This window comes from Vespa mandarinia, chromosome 2 (genome assembly GCF_050613455.1).
Source record: "Vespa mandarinia isolate Hongniang chromosome 2, ASM5061345v1, whole genome shotgun sequence".
Classification (NCBI taxonomy): domain Eukaryota; kingdom Metazoa; phylum Arthropoda; class Insecta; order Hymenoptera; family Vespidae; genus Vespa; species Vespa mandarinia.
In genome coordinates, this window is record NC_140811.1 from 7,477,501 (window position 1) to 7,495,000 (window position 17,500).

Consider the following 17,500-nt stretch of genomic DNA (forward strand, 5'->3'; position numbering starts at 1 on the left):
AGAAAAGATTTACTGAAGACCCAACGAATACGCAAGACGGAAGGAAACGTTGACTGAAAGCGTGACTCAAATAAAAAGCAACGAACTGAGAGCTTCGGGAAATGAGATCTAAGGTACAAAATGAAATTAGTCGAATCTCGAAGAATAACAAAGAAAAATAAAGGTATCACGTGTATAGTTCATAGAGATTATTCAAACTGTCACTGTATGACCATTCAACATTGATCCTTCAATATCCAACTATAAATAAGAATCAAAAAGGATAATATTTTGTCTATGTTTAAAATAATAATTATCACTTATCCATACGTAGGATAAAATAGTTCGATATACCAATATACCAGAAACAGATAGAGATCGTTCAATAATTCAAAAAAAAAAAAAAAATGAAAGAAAAAGTAAGAAGACTTCAAACAGAAGAATAAGAAAGGAAGAGAGAGAGAGAGAGAGAGAGAGAGAGAGAGAGAGAGAAAGGCAAAATGGAAGGTGGCAAGTGAGGAGAAAGGAAATGAACGTAGAAAGCCAAAGAACAGTAAAGAGGGAACAGTTAATTAGTTAAAGTTAAAAGCTCGACTTAAATGATCTATTCAGCGTTTAGCAAGGATGAATTCACTTTGCTCCTCCAACTGACTTCCTTCCTGAGGTAGAGGAAGACCGTTACTGGGAGCATAGACGTAACTTCTCGCGCGTCCTTGATAAGTACGAAGTCCTCTTCTCATCCTTTAGTTGCTTTTGTGTTCGTATTCTCTCTTTCAACGAGAATATCTATCTCTCTCCGTGGACCGAGGAGTCAAAGTTATACAGAGAAAACTCGCGTCATCTTCCTTCCATTGGTCTATCATGACTAAATAAAATCCATTAAGAAAGAAACGTGTTGGAGTTGTCGTTCTGTCGATAAAATGTGAAGAAAGGAGAAGGAAGACAAAAAGGGGTGAGGGTTGACGACGAATAGGATGATAAAGTATATATAACTTAACGAAAAATCATTGATGTATTATCTGTTGAAGAAGAGAAGGAGAAAGTCAAAAGAAAAATATATATATATATATTTCTATATATATATATATATATATATATATATATATATATATATATATATGAAAGATCTAAGAGAGTAACCATATTAGCAAAGCAAACTGAAACTTTCCTGTCTGCTTCCATTTGGTGGTTACCAAGATGAAATCTATCGATGGCTATCGTGTCCTCAACCTTAGTCGGCTCGACTCGATTCGACTCGACCTCGCTTCAATAAACCTTATCGAAACCTTTGGTCTCTCTAGGAAGACGGTTATTGTAGATCTTCACTTACCTTAGTAATAGTTGGTAATTCAAATAGAACTAGACTTCGAAACTTGATTTTGTTTAGTTCTTGAGAGTAATTCAATGATAAACCAAGAGACAAGAAATCTTTTAATGTTTTGTTTGTTGTATTGATACGAACAAATAGATACAAATAATTCCAACGATTACGTACTATTTTCTCATTGGTTTTAATACAAAAACATATCTCCGATTAGAAAATTAAAAAACCACTTCTTTGTTGTATTGGGTACGAATAAACGATCAGTACTCATTCACGGTCACTTGAACGCAAATGTACTGTACTCTGAGAGAGAGAGAAAGAGAGAGAGAAAGAGAGAGAGAGAGAGAGAGAAAGAGAGAGAGAAAGAGAAAGAGAAAGAGAAAGAGAGAGAGAAAAAGTTGTCAAAGCTGTTGCGCGAATCTATTCAACCCTCTTTGAACTCGAATTTATTTTATTACACTTGGAATATAAACAACAATCTTTTTATATGAGCTATAGAAAGGAGTGATGAACATACTTTTTAAATTTATTATAAAAATAAAAAAAAAATAAAAATAAATAAACTATGAATAATATTCGATAAATCTTTCAAATTTTCTTATTGTAAATAATATCAATACGTATATATTATACTCGATTTCTTAACTTATTGAAATCATTTCGCGGAAATGCATCGATCAAATCATATTTACTATTAAATACTCTCTCTCTCTCTCTCTTTTTCTTTCTTTCTCTCTCCCTCTCTAATAAATGTTATTTATTTCTATATAGATATCTATATAAATTAATTGTTACTACAATGAATTACCGATGTTTGACTGAAACATCAAAATTCAGCTTAATTTTGTATAGCACATATATCCGATTGTCGCTACTGAACCTATAAAGGAGCTTTGGCAGCCACAACAACATACCGCAGCTTGTACGCGGTTGAGTAAAAGCTATAGACAGAAAGGAGATGAGTTTGTTGATGAAATGAACGTTAACAGTTGAGGTTAGATGGAGAAGGAAGGGAAAATGGGAGGTTGAATGCTCGAAGGACTGGGGCAATCTACTAAGAAGACTTTGTTGGGCGTTATAGGTATATATAGGAAACTGCGTGTCTAAGCATACTTAAGATGTTCTACGAGAACTTACTCTTATGTGCTAACTTTCTCACGTTGGAATCATACTATTACAACCGATGAACGTTCGCTTTCTTTTTCTCGCAAACTTACTTCTCGAACCTTTCTATTTTCTCTCGACGAAGATGAGAAAGTTTTCTAGGTTCGTTCAAAAGTTCATTTTATCTATGGGACAAAAGAAACTATTAAAAGTTTCTATAGAAAGATTTCTTATATTTTTACACATTTCTTTTAAGATTGAAATATAAATAAGTTGTTCAGATTAAAATCTCTTTTACATAATGATTATCAATGAAACAATTAATTGAAACGATTTATTTATTTAAAACGATTTAATTGCTTATGTGTCATTTTGGTTTTTAATTTATAATTTTCTCTTGGAGATGATTGTACGATTTTGAAATAGTTCAAAAATAAGAGATCTTTTTATATTGTTAAAGGATTGTTAAAACTAATGGTAAAAATAAATTAATATATTCACTTATCTTTCTAATTTCGGTGATTTAGTTGGCATTAGGCAAACTGAAATATCGAACTTTAAAGAGAGAGAGGGAGAGAGAGAAAAGACGAATCTGTGCACGTTTATCTCTCTCTTTCTCTCTCTCTCTCTCTCTCTCTCTCTCTCTTTCTCTCTCTCTCTCTCTCTCTCTCTCTCTCTCTCTCTCTTTCTATACAAAGCCAGCTTGGCGTGAATATGATGCAAAGACTTCGGTTTACGTCGTCGAACATGAAACTCAGAAAGGATGCTGACCCATACAATTCAAAAAGACATCCTACTATCCTTGTTCTATGTGTTTCTTCTAGACGAATTTATGTCTGTTTGAGCTTAAAGATCTGTCCTCTTCTTTCTTTAAACAAATAGGTTATATGGTAATAAATTAGCGGTTCACGTTTATTTATAATCGATAATATGTTTTAAGCCGCTTTCTTCTTTCTCTCTCTCTCTCTCTCTCTCTCTCTCTCTCTCTCTCTCTCTCTCTCTCTCTCTCTCTCTCTCCCTCCCTCCCTCCCTCCCTCCCTCCCTCCCTCCCTCCCTCCCTCCCTCCCTCCCTCCCTCTCTCTTTTTCCATAATTTTTCATAGAAACAAAATATTTCATAAAATTTTCTAAATATGTTTATGCATGGAAACTTTTATAAACTATAACAATAAACTGTTTGAACCTAATCTAATAAAATTGCTCACGGAGTTTATCTAAAAAAAGGCTAAAAATTTCAGACTGATCGCTTAAAAACTTTAAAAATGAAACCCATTTTATTATAAATACTTTAATGTCGAACTTTCAAAAAAAAAAAAAAAAGAAAGAATAATTAGAAAAAAAGAAAAAAAGAAACTTTAATGGAACGTGAAAATTTGTTGTTTCTATAATAATTTAAAATAAATTGATCGATTACTTTCCAAATTGTAACTAATTTACGTATATTCCAAACATTTTAAAGTGTCCTATAGTAGGAATTTCGGTTTCATGTAAAGTTAGTAATATGAATAATGGCAATACATTATAATTATCATGACGGTGGACCAAAAGAGTTATCTGGAAGGTTTAATGTCTCAGTGGGCCTTACATAGAAAAAAAAAAATGAAAGACGATTGAAGCGAAGCAACTTTCTTGATAGTCAATAATCCGAAAAAGCTTCGCTTTTTTTGCTGGATTAACCTTGGCTATGTCAAACGTCAGAACCAGTCGAGCTGATTTTCTTCTTTATATATCCCAATTATCCTACCCCACTCATTCTACACGCTTTATGATTCGCAATCCATAGATTTCACCTTCTTTTCCTTCGACCTACTGACGAAAATGTTAGGTATACCGTTCCGGTTGTTAGCCTCTTACCGAGTAGTTTAATTATAAAAGCAAATATTATCGAACCAAACAGAGTTAACTAGATAATTAAAACTTGGAAGATACACCACTTAACTACGTGGTACTTTGAGAATCCTGGTATAGATATATTGTACGTTTCTATCCGAACGAGAAAAAGAGAGAGATAGAGATGGGGGAAGGTCTGTGGAGGAAAAGGGAGAGAGAAGGAGAGATACCAAATGATAGAGAGAAGATGGAGGAATTGGAGCATGTTTCAAGGATCCAACATTTTCTTCTTCTTTCATCTTCTTTACAATTTCCTACTACTCCTTGAAAGTTATGGAAGTATATATCCGGGATATACATAAGCTTTTCTCTATCTACGATGTAACGAAGTATCGTCTTATCACTCTTCTTCCTATCTTCAAACATTATTTGAAAATTGATCTTATTAACGAACATTCTCTGTAGTTCTCTTGAACAATATTGTTAATTTAAATCCATTGAAAATGATCGATCGATCCTTCTCTTTTTCTACGATCTTCACTATATTTTCCAATTGATCCCACTACTGCGTTCCTATTATTAGATATATATAGAAGAAACACTTAGATGAATATCGATTGACATTATTATTTTTAAAATTGTAGATTAAATAAATAAATAAATAAATAAATCGTTCAAAGTACTTGAATCCTATTCACTAAAAATCAATAACCAAACATTCAACTTTATATGATATGGAAAGAAAAAAATTGTCGTTTTTAGAATCTTTTTCGTAACATCTTTGTGAATGTAGATATGTAATAGTGTAGCTAGATTGATAAGAAAATCCTTGAAATAGGAAAAAATCAAGAGAAAAGATAAGCAATGAAAGAGAGAAGAGAAGCATAGATGCAAGTGTACGTTACCGTTGTTATTATCTCCGTAGTGCAGACCTCTCGACCTCTCTCCTTCCCTCGCGTTCCTCTTTCCCCCAACATTTATACCGCAGATCCTTTCGGATAAATGAATCCCTTCCCTTTCGTCTCCAGCACAGTACCACCACAGCCGGTAGCACCCCAACGAGTTGGATGTGGCGAATTTAAACGCTTTCACCGTGCTCACCGTGATTAACAGAGGCGGAGGGCTAGTAGTAGGGTAACGACTCGAGAAGAGGAAGAGGAGAAAGGGTGATAGTGGAACGAACGGAGACGCGTTTTATGTCGAATATGCCGGTTGAGTTACATAGAAGGATACATACGTTTGTATATATACTATGTACACACACATATAGATATATATTATACCTATGTATACATGTATACTTACTTTGGTACACACATCTCAGTACTCTCGAACGTACAGTCAACGGCTAGTAACTCCAACCACCAACCAATGAACGTATGAAACGGTACTGATAGGCAAAGGCTGGCCATCCCAACAACTTCCTCCTCCACAACCTCTCCGATTCATTAAAGTTTACATTGAAGAAGAACACTCTCGAGAGTGTGCGCATCTGCCCGTACGCATCTAGCCAAAGTCCGCTTGTACAAACAATTACAACGAGCTCCTAACTAATCTGGTATGACTACGAACGAGGAACGAGAACGTGAGGAATGGAAATGATTTGTCATAATGAGAACACAGAGAAATGAGAATAAAGTAGAATATATCCATACGGTCTTTGATGAATTCTATTCTTTAAAAAAAAAAAAATAACTCTAAACTTTGATTAACGGAATTTATTAAGGAATATTTCAATCGAGCTGTCCATGGTAAATAATATAATCAGGAATTTTTCAATTTGTCTATTCTTTCTTAGAAAATCATTCTCATATATTCATGATTAAATATAAAACGCGCTTATTACATTCATGTATCAAGATTCATCATTAAAGGAACATCGTCTTGTTCTGTTTTAGGCACAAACGAAAAGTCCAAAATCTATTGCCGTGCAAGAGCGCAGCAAGTGCAGCAGCGGCCGCAGCCGCAGGCCGGACGCGGGTCCTTCCGGACTGCCAATCTCACGGTGGTTCGGGCAACACCAGCGCCGCCGTTCTCTACGAGGATTTGCCGGACGCTATGACGCACTCCCAGCTGCACAATCACTTGCCGAGTCACCATCCTATCGGTCAAGCGCCGACGATCGAGGTACGAGGTACAAATCCCCGAGAGCGGGAACACCTACGGGAGCGACAACCGCAGGCCACATTGCGCGCGCCTGCGCCCCATCACCTCGACTATCTCGACTACCGGGACCCAAGGGCAATACTTCGCGTCACGGAGAAGCCCTCCAGAGCGGTCTTAGGTGGTTACCGTACGCCACGAGCATTACTCGCCAAATCTCAGGAAGTTTCGCTTTCCATCGCGACACACGCGCCGCGTACAATTTCCACTCTTACGAATAACAGTAACATTTGTCATACCCAAAGCAATAACAACTTGTTGCTGAACAGTCATCTTCTTCTAGCTACACAAAACGCATTGATAACCAGTCAACAACCTTTACCATCTAGCCCAATCTCACATTCACGATCATCCTCTCCCAAAATCACAAATCCTAATGATGAAAACGATCGAACCACCAACAACAGTAGCAGCAGTAACAACAATGATTCTAGCTGTTATCCTTCTACTCGTCCTCGACTCCCTAACAAACAACAACCCATCACACCTACGCATAGATCAAAAGCTCAAACGAATCCTATCAGCAGTAAGAATAGTAGTCCCACTTTCTATCGAACAGATCCAAGAACGATCTCTCCTTCGGAAGACCAAGAACATCCTATTAGAAGACACTCCGTTGATTCCGAAGGTTACTCGTATATCGATTTTAAGGATACCGACCTCGAGTCCTTAAGATCACCGCCGCCACCTCCTCCTCCACCCATTGCAATGACATCCTCGAAAACGGCTCTTAGGTTTCCCGCGTCTTCTTCAGCGACCTCCTCGAATCTCCTTGACTCCGAAGGATACGCGTATATCCTTGACTCGTGGTACAACAGAAAGGCACCCGGAACGGCGAGGCGAATCATTGCCGACGGCACCGAGGAGGAGATGTGTCCGCTCTGTACGATGCAGCAGATACATCAACTCCTCACCAGACCGGAGGAAATTTACCTGAATGTTCAAGATACGTGACATACGTCGTCCTATGCAAAAAGTATCCTTATATAGAGAGGGAGAGATAAAAAGAGAGAAAGAGAGAGCTTCATGGCGTGTTCGTTGCTCACCATGTTGTACGTAAACTCGCACGCACGAACGCTAACGCGAAACTATAATTTTCTACACGAAGTCACAAGTGGACACGAAAAGATGATTCACATATCCCTTGAGATAGCACGAGAAAACACGAGGATTTTCGTTCCTGGGTCGAAAGGAGATTTTCCTTTTTTTCTTTTTTTCTTTTTCTATTTTTTCACTTTTTTCCGCTCTTCTTCTCGATCTCTCGGCCCAAAACGAAGCGTTTCCCTACTTTTCTCGTCGCCCTTAAGATAGAACGAACGGATTCTATCCTGAGCTCTTAGATAGATAGTCTCCAGTGTCTTTCGGAATTCAGCGAGCGGAAACTTCCGAAAGAACTCCGATTAAAACTCCTAACTCTTATCATTTTTTACATTTGATTGTAAGCTCGACAACTGCGGTTTGCATTCTCTCGTATTTTTTTTTCTTTTCTTTTTTTCTTAATTTCTACGAGGTTCTATAAGAATGCAAAGAAAAAGGATCCGATGATACGTAAAGATTCTTTTTTTTTTTTTTTTTTCCTTAAAGAATCGTTTTCCTTTTCTTTTTCTTCTTTCTTTTATCGTCCAATAATATCAGAAAAATAATTTCAAGCATCCCTTTTTGGACGATACTTTTTTTTTTATCTTTCAATATTATCGAGTATTATCTATATACTTCACGTTTTTTTCTTTTCTCTTTATATCGTTGATGATATAATGATACTAAAGGCGGACTAGTCAGTATTTATTTTGTTACTTGTGCCGTGCTTGCACAATCTCACTTAAAAACGATATGGACGATTATAAAAAAATATACAGAGAGAGAGAGAGAGAGAGAGAGAGAGAGAGAGAGAGAGAGAGAGAGAGAGAGAGAGAGAAAGAGAAAGTTCGAAGATAAGATGTAATCGAAAAATTCGAAGATTCGTTTAGCAGTGGGCGAGAGTGGCCTTATTGCCGGTTGTGTGGGCACGGTAAAAAAAATAAGAAGAAAAGGAAAGAAAAAGAAAATTGAAACACTTTTTGTGACTGTAAATAGAGATAGAGAGGCAACTCGCCAATTGTATATAGTATACGCAGATGTGTAGAGTAAAACGAAGAATAATGAAAATAAAGAAAAAAGGGAATATATAGAGACGGACAATTAAGTCCATAAGATTAACTGAGAAAAGTTTAAATGATATGAATCTTTCTTTTTCTTTTTTCTTTTTTTATTCTATTTTTTATTTTATTGCGAATTAATCGATATTATTACTGTTAATTATCGTCACACATCGTCATCATCGTCTCTCATTGTCATTATTATAATTATTATTTATTAATAACATTGAATAATTAATTAGATGGACGATACAATTTCGGTTCGGTGTTTGTATCTCATTATCGTGATATGTAAAAATGAATGAATTATGGTAAGATTGAAAGAGCGAGAGAGAGAGAGAGAGAGAGAGCGTTCTTTTTTATTTTATCAACTGCTTCTTACACTTGCACTGATAGCGCAAAAAGAAAAACGATAGATCTCAGCTCACATTAAAAATTGGAAAGATCGATCAAATGTGTAAGTTAAACGGCACTATAGTTACAAGTATGAGAAGCAACGAAAGAATATAGGGATGCAAATAGCAACGGATTTACGAAAAAAAAAACCAGCTCTGTGTATACTAAACTATAAAGAAAGAAGGAAGGAGAGAACATGATAAAGGAAAAAATAAAGTCACTTTGCTGAAAAATTTGACAAGGAGTGGTTATTAAACCCGGTCCACAATCCCATCCTTTTACCATATTCGTATCCTCGAAAACGTAGAAATTCATTCGTTTTTTCAAAAAGACTATATTTATCAGAGATCGTTCGAGATACATGATGATGATCATACGAATTCGAAGATAAACAATCTGTAAAAAATGAAATATCATCGTAGCCGCCGCGATCGTAGATAAACATCTCCCAACTAAAAAAAAAAAAGAAATACAAAACCAAAAAAGACAAAAAAAAGAAATACGATATTACCGACACACGTGGACACGGAATAACCACTTCTGTGTTCAAATTCTTTCTGGAGAAGATAAGGAAGGAGTGTACGCGTTCTATGGTGAATCCTCCCTCTAAATGTTAGGAAAAGAGGATTCCTTATCCATTGATGGCAAAATCGGAGGTAAAAAGAAGAAATAAGATAGATACTTATCGTTATAGCCATAGGTACGAATAGACATGGTGATATGCTTGAATCCGCAGTGCGAAGGGTTGTAAGAGCTAGAGATTAGAATGTCTTACAGGCGTGTTAGCATTAAGTGTATCAAAGGGTAAAAGGAGCTTCTTCGTATAATAGCAAAAGTAAACAGAAAGGGAATTACACAGATAATTTCAATGATAGCGTATTAAATCGAGAGAGTAATAGAGATAGATTATTAAAACGAGAGTATTGTATGTTAGATAGATATGAAAAAAAGATGAATTGAGGAAAGGAAAGCAATGAAAAGGATCGATAACGAAAAAAAGAAAAAGAATGAGAAAGAAAGAGATAAAGAGAGAGAGAGATACAGAACCATATAAAAAGAAAGAAGAGATCGACGCGTCACCATTGTGCCGCGTCACCTCTGCTCTCCAGCCGATTGCCATCCCACGGACGAAAAGATCTCTAATTTCGCAAATGGAGTTGCGCAAATATCCACCGTTCGCCGACGGCGACGATCTTCCTGCTTCACCATCTCCACCCTCTTTTTCTCTTCGCTCGGTAACTTAATTGCGAGAAGACGCGCTTCGTTTCTTTCGTCCTCGACGAGGGTCAAATTCGCGCTAAAAGAATCAGAACGACGGAAATGGTCCTGGCGGGCGGTTCGTACTCTCTCTCTCTCCTCTCTTTCTCATTCTCTTTCCCTCTCTATCTCTCCTTCTCTCTATCTCTCTCTCTCTCTTTCTCATTCTCTATCTCTCTCTATCTCTCTCTCTCTATCTCTCTCTATCTCTCTCTTTCTCTCTCTCTCTTTCTCATTCTCTATCTCTCTCTATCTCTCTCTCTCTATCTCTCTCTATCTCTCTCTTTCTCTCTCTCTCTCTCTCTCTCTCTCTCTCTCTCTATCTCTATTTCTATCTCTATCTCTTTCCAGACGCAGTAATTTTCTACGGCACTTAGTTGCCCCTCTCATCTCTCTCTCTCTCTCTCTCTCTCTCTCTCTCTCTCTCTCTCTCTTTCTCCTTTATTCACTTTTCTTCCATACTTTGGCTTCAAAGTGGTTTCCCCTAGTCACCCTCATTGTTCCCTTCGGATTAGTTTTCCCAAATGTGGTTGATAGAGGAATGATTGTTCGAGATGAAGGACATTTAAAATCGTTAGGAATCGATTACTCGATGTACCGTCGTCATTAACGTTATGTAACTTTTATATTGATTTGTTCTCCCTTCGATGGAGAAAGTCAATCCCGTCGGATAAGAATGCCATCGTAGATGGTTAGTTTCACGATTGTTCGATAAATCCTTGGAATTATCCATCATAGCTCTAGGAAGCATCAACTTCACTTCCTATGGGATAAGCATCGATTCTACTATACATCCACCTGTTGTCGAGGCATATTACGAGGGTCAATCCGTGTCATGGCACGTCGTTACGAGAAGGAGAACATCGCCGTGGTATCTGCGAACCGAGGTTGATGTAACGATAGCTAGCTAGCTAGCTGGTATAGGGTAAGGCCGGACTTAGAACCTAATGCAATTGGTGCAATAACTAACAATTAGCCAGTTACGTTAGTAGCGCTCGGGTTAGCATATTACCGAAGCGAACGGACTCACACAGGCGAGAGAACACCAACTGGCATTGGTAGAGAGAAACGTCGGAATCTCGGGATATCATCCACTTCGCCTTTGGAAGGCATGTGGAGGATCGCGTGTAGATGCCTTCGAGCTACGACCTTAACGTCTAGGTTTCTGCTCCCTCCCTTATCCCCACCCCTCCTTTCTCTCTCTCTCTCTCTCTCTCTCTCTCTCTCTCTCTCTCTCTCTTTGTCTATGTGTGTGTGTGTACTTCTCTACGTATCTACGTGTCTATGTGTTATGTTACGTTCGTGACGTCTTGTAAGTGTGAGAGAGGAGACTACATCAACGAACAGCAGACGTACGATACACGGCGGACAGGTTTGGAGAACGCGAGGCAGGTTAGGCGCGTTAGGGACAAGCTATTAGCCTTCGTGCTCCACGCTATTACCGCACGGACATATTGCTTCCTGCTGTTGATACGATGGATCAAGCCTCTCCGCTAGAATACATCTATACCGTGAATATCTCTCTCTATCTATCTATCTATCTATCTATCTATCTATCTATGTATCTATCTATCTATCTATCTATCTATCTATCTATCTATCTATCTCTATCTCTATCTCTATCTCTATCTGATGATAAATAGATATTTATCCATCTATCTCTTTTAGCTCCATCTCTATCTTGTTTCCTCACATTTAATTTCTTCTCACAATGTCACTAGATCTTCTTCATCTTCTTCTCCTTCTTCTCTTTCTTTACTAGAAGACGTTCCACTCGGGTTTATTGAAGACGTAAATCTGAACTTGTTCCATCGTCGATCATCGGTTCATCTTCTCGAAAGGTTTTTTTTAATACTTCCTCGTTAGATCAGAAATGCTTTAAGGATCCTTTATATTATACGATCTAATCAACTTTCCTTCCTGTATATTTTTTTAATAGAAAAAAGATTTCTCTTTTATTTTCGAATTTTTTCAATAATCATCTGTCGAGCTTTTTGTTCGAACAGTCCGAGCAACATTGCTTTCTCGTTCATATCCTTCCGTTCTTTATCTTTGATTAAAACACCAGAAATTACGTTCTGCCATTTTCAACGTCTACGTATCTTTCCTTTTAGTTATCATCTTTCTATCCATTCAACGTAGACAGATACTCTCTTAGTTCTTTCTTCCTTCCTATTTTCAACTTCTACTCGCATGTAATCAAGACGGAACAGTCATTGGTCTCTCGAATCTTTCTGTCTATTCTTTTTTCTCACATTACTATAAAGATATAATAGAGATATTAAATATTTATCTGATAAACGCGCTATACATCACAATATTTAATAGCTTTTAATTTCGGTCACCAATATAACGATAACGATAATTAACAAAATCTTATTTATTTTCCTTCAAATTTATTTTCCTTCAAAACTTGTTTTCAATCCGAGAAAAATATAAAGAATAAATACCTAACAGTTAAAAAGAAGTAATTAAAAAAACATTTCTCTCTCTCTCTCTCTCTCTCTCTCTCTCACTCTCTCTCTCTCTCTTTCTCTCTCTCCCTCTTTCACATACACAGAGAGAAAATATCGTTCCATCAGCGTGCAAAAACAAAACAGAAGTCTAACGAAAAGGGTTCGTCGAAAATAAGTCCGAAAGATGACGGACGGGTAGTTTGCTGATCGCTTGAGGCGAAATAAAGTGTTTCGAGTGCTCGTAGATTTACGAGCGGAGCTATAAAGCTATCTTTTTAACGGAAGTAAGCTCGAGCTCGTCCGCGTATTACTCGCGATACGCTCTTATTAGGAAAGCACCCTCGAAAGCGTGTAACTCTCGAGGCCATATCAGAGGCTGCTATGGAACGACAATTATACTCCCCCTTTCTCTCTCTCTTTCTCTTTCTAACCAGCAAGAGGCCGTCGGACGTTATAACTGGGACGATGAGAGTAATCGGGCGATCCTCTTTTGTGGCAGATAGTCTTTGCCCTCGGGACTTTAATTTAGGTATGGCTCGCTTATTTCGTTTCCCTTAAGAGAAAGAGAAGGGTAGTCGACATTTCTACCAGTAGTAGCTTTGCCCTGGAGTTTCAGGGTCGACAAGTATGATGGATCGTCTTGGACCAATTGCTTTTGGTCTTCCGAAATCGTTGCAAAGGGATTTATGTGAGAAAATGATATTTCGATATATTTTAAAGAAATAGTATAGAGACAATTGCAATCTAACAATACAATCATCGATTCTTGAAATAATAAAATTAATAGATAAAATAATAATAAATATCGCGATTTTATAATTATCAATAAAAAAGATAGATATAAAATTACGTTGGCGTGATTTACAGACGTAGTGTGATAAACTATTTCATTTGATCTAACTGTGAGTAATTGTATTATATGAAGATCATTTTGTTTAGATCTTTTCGTATAGCACACGAAACACACTTTCTCGTTTGTCATTCAAAACTAAACACCCCTATGTGGTTACTTTCGTCGCGGCATGTTACATTATTTAACACTTTGCGGTTTCCATTCTGTTCGCGATATTTTCATTTAAGTTTCTGCATTAATTAAATTAAAATAAAGTATCAAGATTCACGTGTTCGATAGGTTTGGTATTTTCTATCGGTTTTTTAAAAGGAGAAAGATAAAAAAAAATGAGAAAAATGTATTATTATATGCTTAATAGAAAGGAATTGATAAATAAAGGATTATCGACAAAATATAGAAAGAAAATCAATTTGCTTTATTAGGAAACACTTAAGGATCTGTTTGAATTAAATCATTTATCGAGGAAATATCCGTATTATCGTAAATCAACAACCCTTTCTTTCGTACACTAATAACCAACCGATTCAATCTAACTTCAATTTTATCGCTGTCACAGTAATTTATCGTATCTTTTATTTTCGTTTTACATCTAATATCCGGTTGTCTTTCGACCTTTCGACCTACGCTTTGTGTTATCTACAATAGTAGCAAAAATATTCTCGTTCATGTATTTTAAAAGGAAAGCTTCCGGCCATTCAAGTATTTTATCATCACTTATTTATCGGAAAGCAAAGTCATTCTCAATCAGAAATCGTTAAAAATAATCAGATCTCCGTATTCTCACTTATCTTTCATTTATCGCAGGTATAACCTTCGTTATAACCTTCGATATATTTGTTCGTTTAATTCAATTCTCGATTGTGACGTTTAGGAAACAGTCGATCAAAATTATCCTTGATCCTACGTCAAACTAAAAGATTTAACAGATCGCTGTGAAACATCTAATAAAGGAGATGCAATATTTTAATGGAAGACGAATCTCCGGATGTGACTTCATAAATTTGACTTTGACGTGTATAAATGTGCGGGTACGTTCATCTCTTGTTGCAAGAAATCCTATGACTAGGGCTAGAAGATTGAGAATGCTCGGTGAGAAGGGTAATACGTAGCAGAGCAAGAGAGGAAGATAAGAGAGAGAGAGAGAGAGAGAGAGAGAAGAAGGAAGAGGAGGAGGAGAAAGGAAGAGAAGTATAGGCCAAAAGGAGGGGTAGTGAGATAGATTGGGGATTGCGGCACGCCATTTACTCTCGTTAACGCTATATAGCCTCGTCCAGCTCCCGTGGCAAATTCTCCTCGTAGTTACAAGGACACACAGGTATAATGGGCTACGGAGGCCAGAAACTATCTACAAGTGAACGCACATCAATGTGTGAGGACGAAACACGGAGCTAGAGGGACAGTAGTTGAAGGGTTGAAGAGCACGAGGAAGGGAGAGATAGAGAGAGAGAGAGAGAGAGAGAGAGAGAGAGAGAAAGAGAGAGGGGCGGCTTCAACGACAGTTAAACGGGATAACCCTGCCAGGGATTAAATCGTTCTCACCCCTTTCTGTCCTACCTACTCCAATACTATCCACGATTATATTGCATATCGGCCCTTTACACCGTTCTACCTAGTTCCGGTGTCCTTCTCCTCTAGATTAGATGTTACCACGGCCCGTTTCCTCGCTGATATCGAGGTCAGTGTTTTGTAGAATCGATGTAGAACGTTACGCGATAATACAGAGGATAATATTCATGATTTAATGTTGGAAATAATTTTATTTCCAGAGGATTCTCGTGTACTATCGTTCTCTATAGAAATGGGTGGTTGAAAATCTGGTCGCGGCTGAACGTGACCAACGACGCGATTATTGGTCGTCAAATATTTACGTTTAAATCAGTTATACGGTTCGCATAATGGAGGAAAATTTGGAATATCGTAGCATTAATTAAGTACATAGATTCTATTATAGTTAATAAATGTTGCATCAAACATGCACTTATCGACGAGAATTTACAATGAGAGGAAGGAGAAAGGGAAAAAGAGAAACTAAACGTTGCGGAATACGAATGAATGAACGAATGAACGAACTAACGAGCGAACGAACGAACGAACGAACGAACGAACGAACGAACGAATAGGTTGCTTTTTATCTCTAGATCGTTTCTCGTGGTGAAATACCGGTAATCCTCGAAAGTGCCGAGACATTAGAATTTTCCGATTCGCACAAGCGAACTTAACAGGCAACTCGTATCTTACGAAGTTACAACAGCTACGTAAGTACGAATATCTCAGCGTTTTTAAAATTCCCGAGCTAAACTTATTCGCTCGATACTTCGGATATATCTTGTGGACATTCTTGCCGAGAGAATCTTTAGACTTTTTAACGCGAATATTTTTCTTTTCTTCTTTTTTTTCTTCTTCTTTTCTTCTATTTTTTTTCTTCTTTTTTTCTTTTTTTCTCCTTCTTTTTGTAAGTGTGCGCATGAGAGAAGATGGAAGAGATAGGGATATCCTCGTGAAGAAATTCAAAGACAATGGAAGATTCCTGAATGTGAATTTACATTAACATCTCTCTTTCTCGATTCATTTAAATAGCGAAAAAAAAATTTTGAAACAAAGAAAAAGGACAACGAGTTGGGAACTAAGGGAGCGCTTAGATTTAACGAGCGCTTAGATTTTATAAATTTGTATTTAACAAGGAAACGACGTCAAAATAAAATTAGCGGTAGGCAAAGCTCACATTAAGATTGTTCCTTATTATTTTCCCAGCGGTAGGGATCTCCGTCAATTTAAGGATTAACTTCCGACCCTCTCTCTCTCTTTCTCTCTCTCTCTCTCTCTCTCTCTCTCTCTCTCTCTCTCTCTTACTCTTTCCATCTCTGTCTCTCTTTTTCTTTCTCTTTCTCTCAGATTTCTGCCTGTTTCGCAACGACTCAGCGTTTCTGCGAACGGAACTGTACGTAAAGAGAGAAAGAGGGAGAGAAACGAAGATGTAGATAGAATCAAAGAGAGGGAGAAGAGGAAAAGAAAAAGAAAAAGCGAGGATTGTGGAGGGCTCAAAGGATCTCAAGAGTCTTTAGGTGGTAGAAGCGAGTTAATCGCTGGCCGGAAACGCGAGGAAAGCGTTAAGACTCTCCTCGTGACTCGAGCTTTCCGCGTCACTATTTTCTTTCTTTACCTTTAGATCATCTTTTCTCCATGCCTTTGCTTACTTTGACTTGTTCCATTTGTTCCATTACATGCTTTGAATTATAATCAAATCGAATCTACGTCATTGATTTTATGCGATCCCATTTACAATTAACAACAATTAAAATATCCCTTACCGATAAAGGATAATAAAACTTTGAAGTATACGCGAAAAAACATTACGTACTCGTGAATAATGTATTATACGAACGAGTAAAAAACTAGTTGTATCTTATAAATGATTATACATATATGGGGAAAAAAATGTTGAAAAAGAAAAAAAAAGAAGAAAAAAAAATGAAAGCCAAAGAAGTATGCTAGTGTAAACGCATCAGCAGGTTATGCGAACTGGTTAAAAAGTGTACGATCATCGTGTACAGTGTTTTGCTCGCTCTCTCTCTCTCTCTCTCTCTCTCTCTCTCTCTCTCTCTTTCTCTCTAAACGGTCGCTTATGGCACTAAAAAACTCTTTGTTATTCTCGTTACATAAAACTCAAATATCGCGACGATGCTTTCCTCCGCTAGTCCCACGAGTCGAGATTCGTGATTTCGTCGCTCCCGTAGGATATCGTATACGATGCTTAATGCGAATTTACTTGACGCGATAAAAAGATCGTAGAAGTTTCCTATTCCCTGGATCGTCCGACTTTTCCGAGAATTTCCGAGAATTTCACGTTTTAACTGTTCTACGTTATTGCGACAGATGCTGGACGTGAAGGAAAGCGGCAGAGGTGTCTTCGTCTGTAGCAGTCCTGGTCCAGATCCTTACACGTCTCAGGATCTTTATAATCCTGTCTACGAGGAACTCAGCAACGGTGAGCATGATTATTTATA

The 17,500-nt window shown here is 37.4% G+C and overlaps 1 protein-coding gene across 5 annotated transcripts in view; it reads left to right on the forward strand.

Moving 5' to 3' along the window:
* pxb (putative Hedgehog signaling attenuator pxb) overlaps window positions 1-17,500 on the forward strand; it is a 406,415-nt gene that overhangs the window by 379,592 nt on the left and 9,323 nt on the right. For all 5 annotated transcript variants that reach the window (XM_085654848.1, XM_085654847.1, XM_035861241.2 and 2 more), the window contains 2 exons: window positions 6,135-6,363; window positions 17,370-17,481. In XM_085654848.1, coding sequence (XP_085510974.1) covers window positions 6,135-6,363; window positions 17,370-17,481 — 341 coding nt within the window. The remainder of the gene's footprint in view (window positions 1-6,134; window positions 6,364-17,369; window positions 17,482-17,500) is intronic.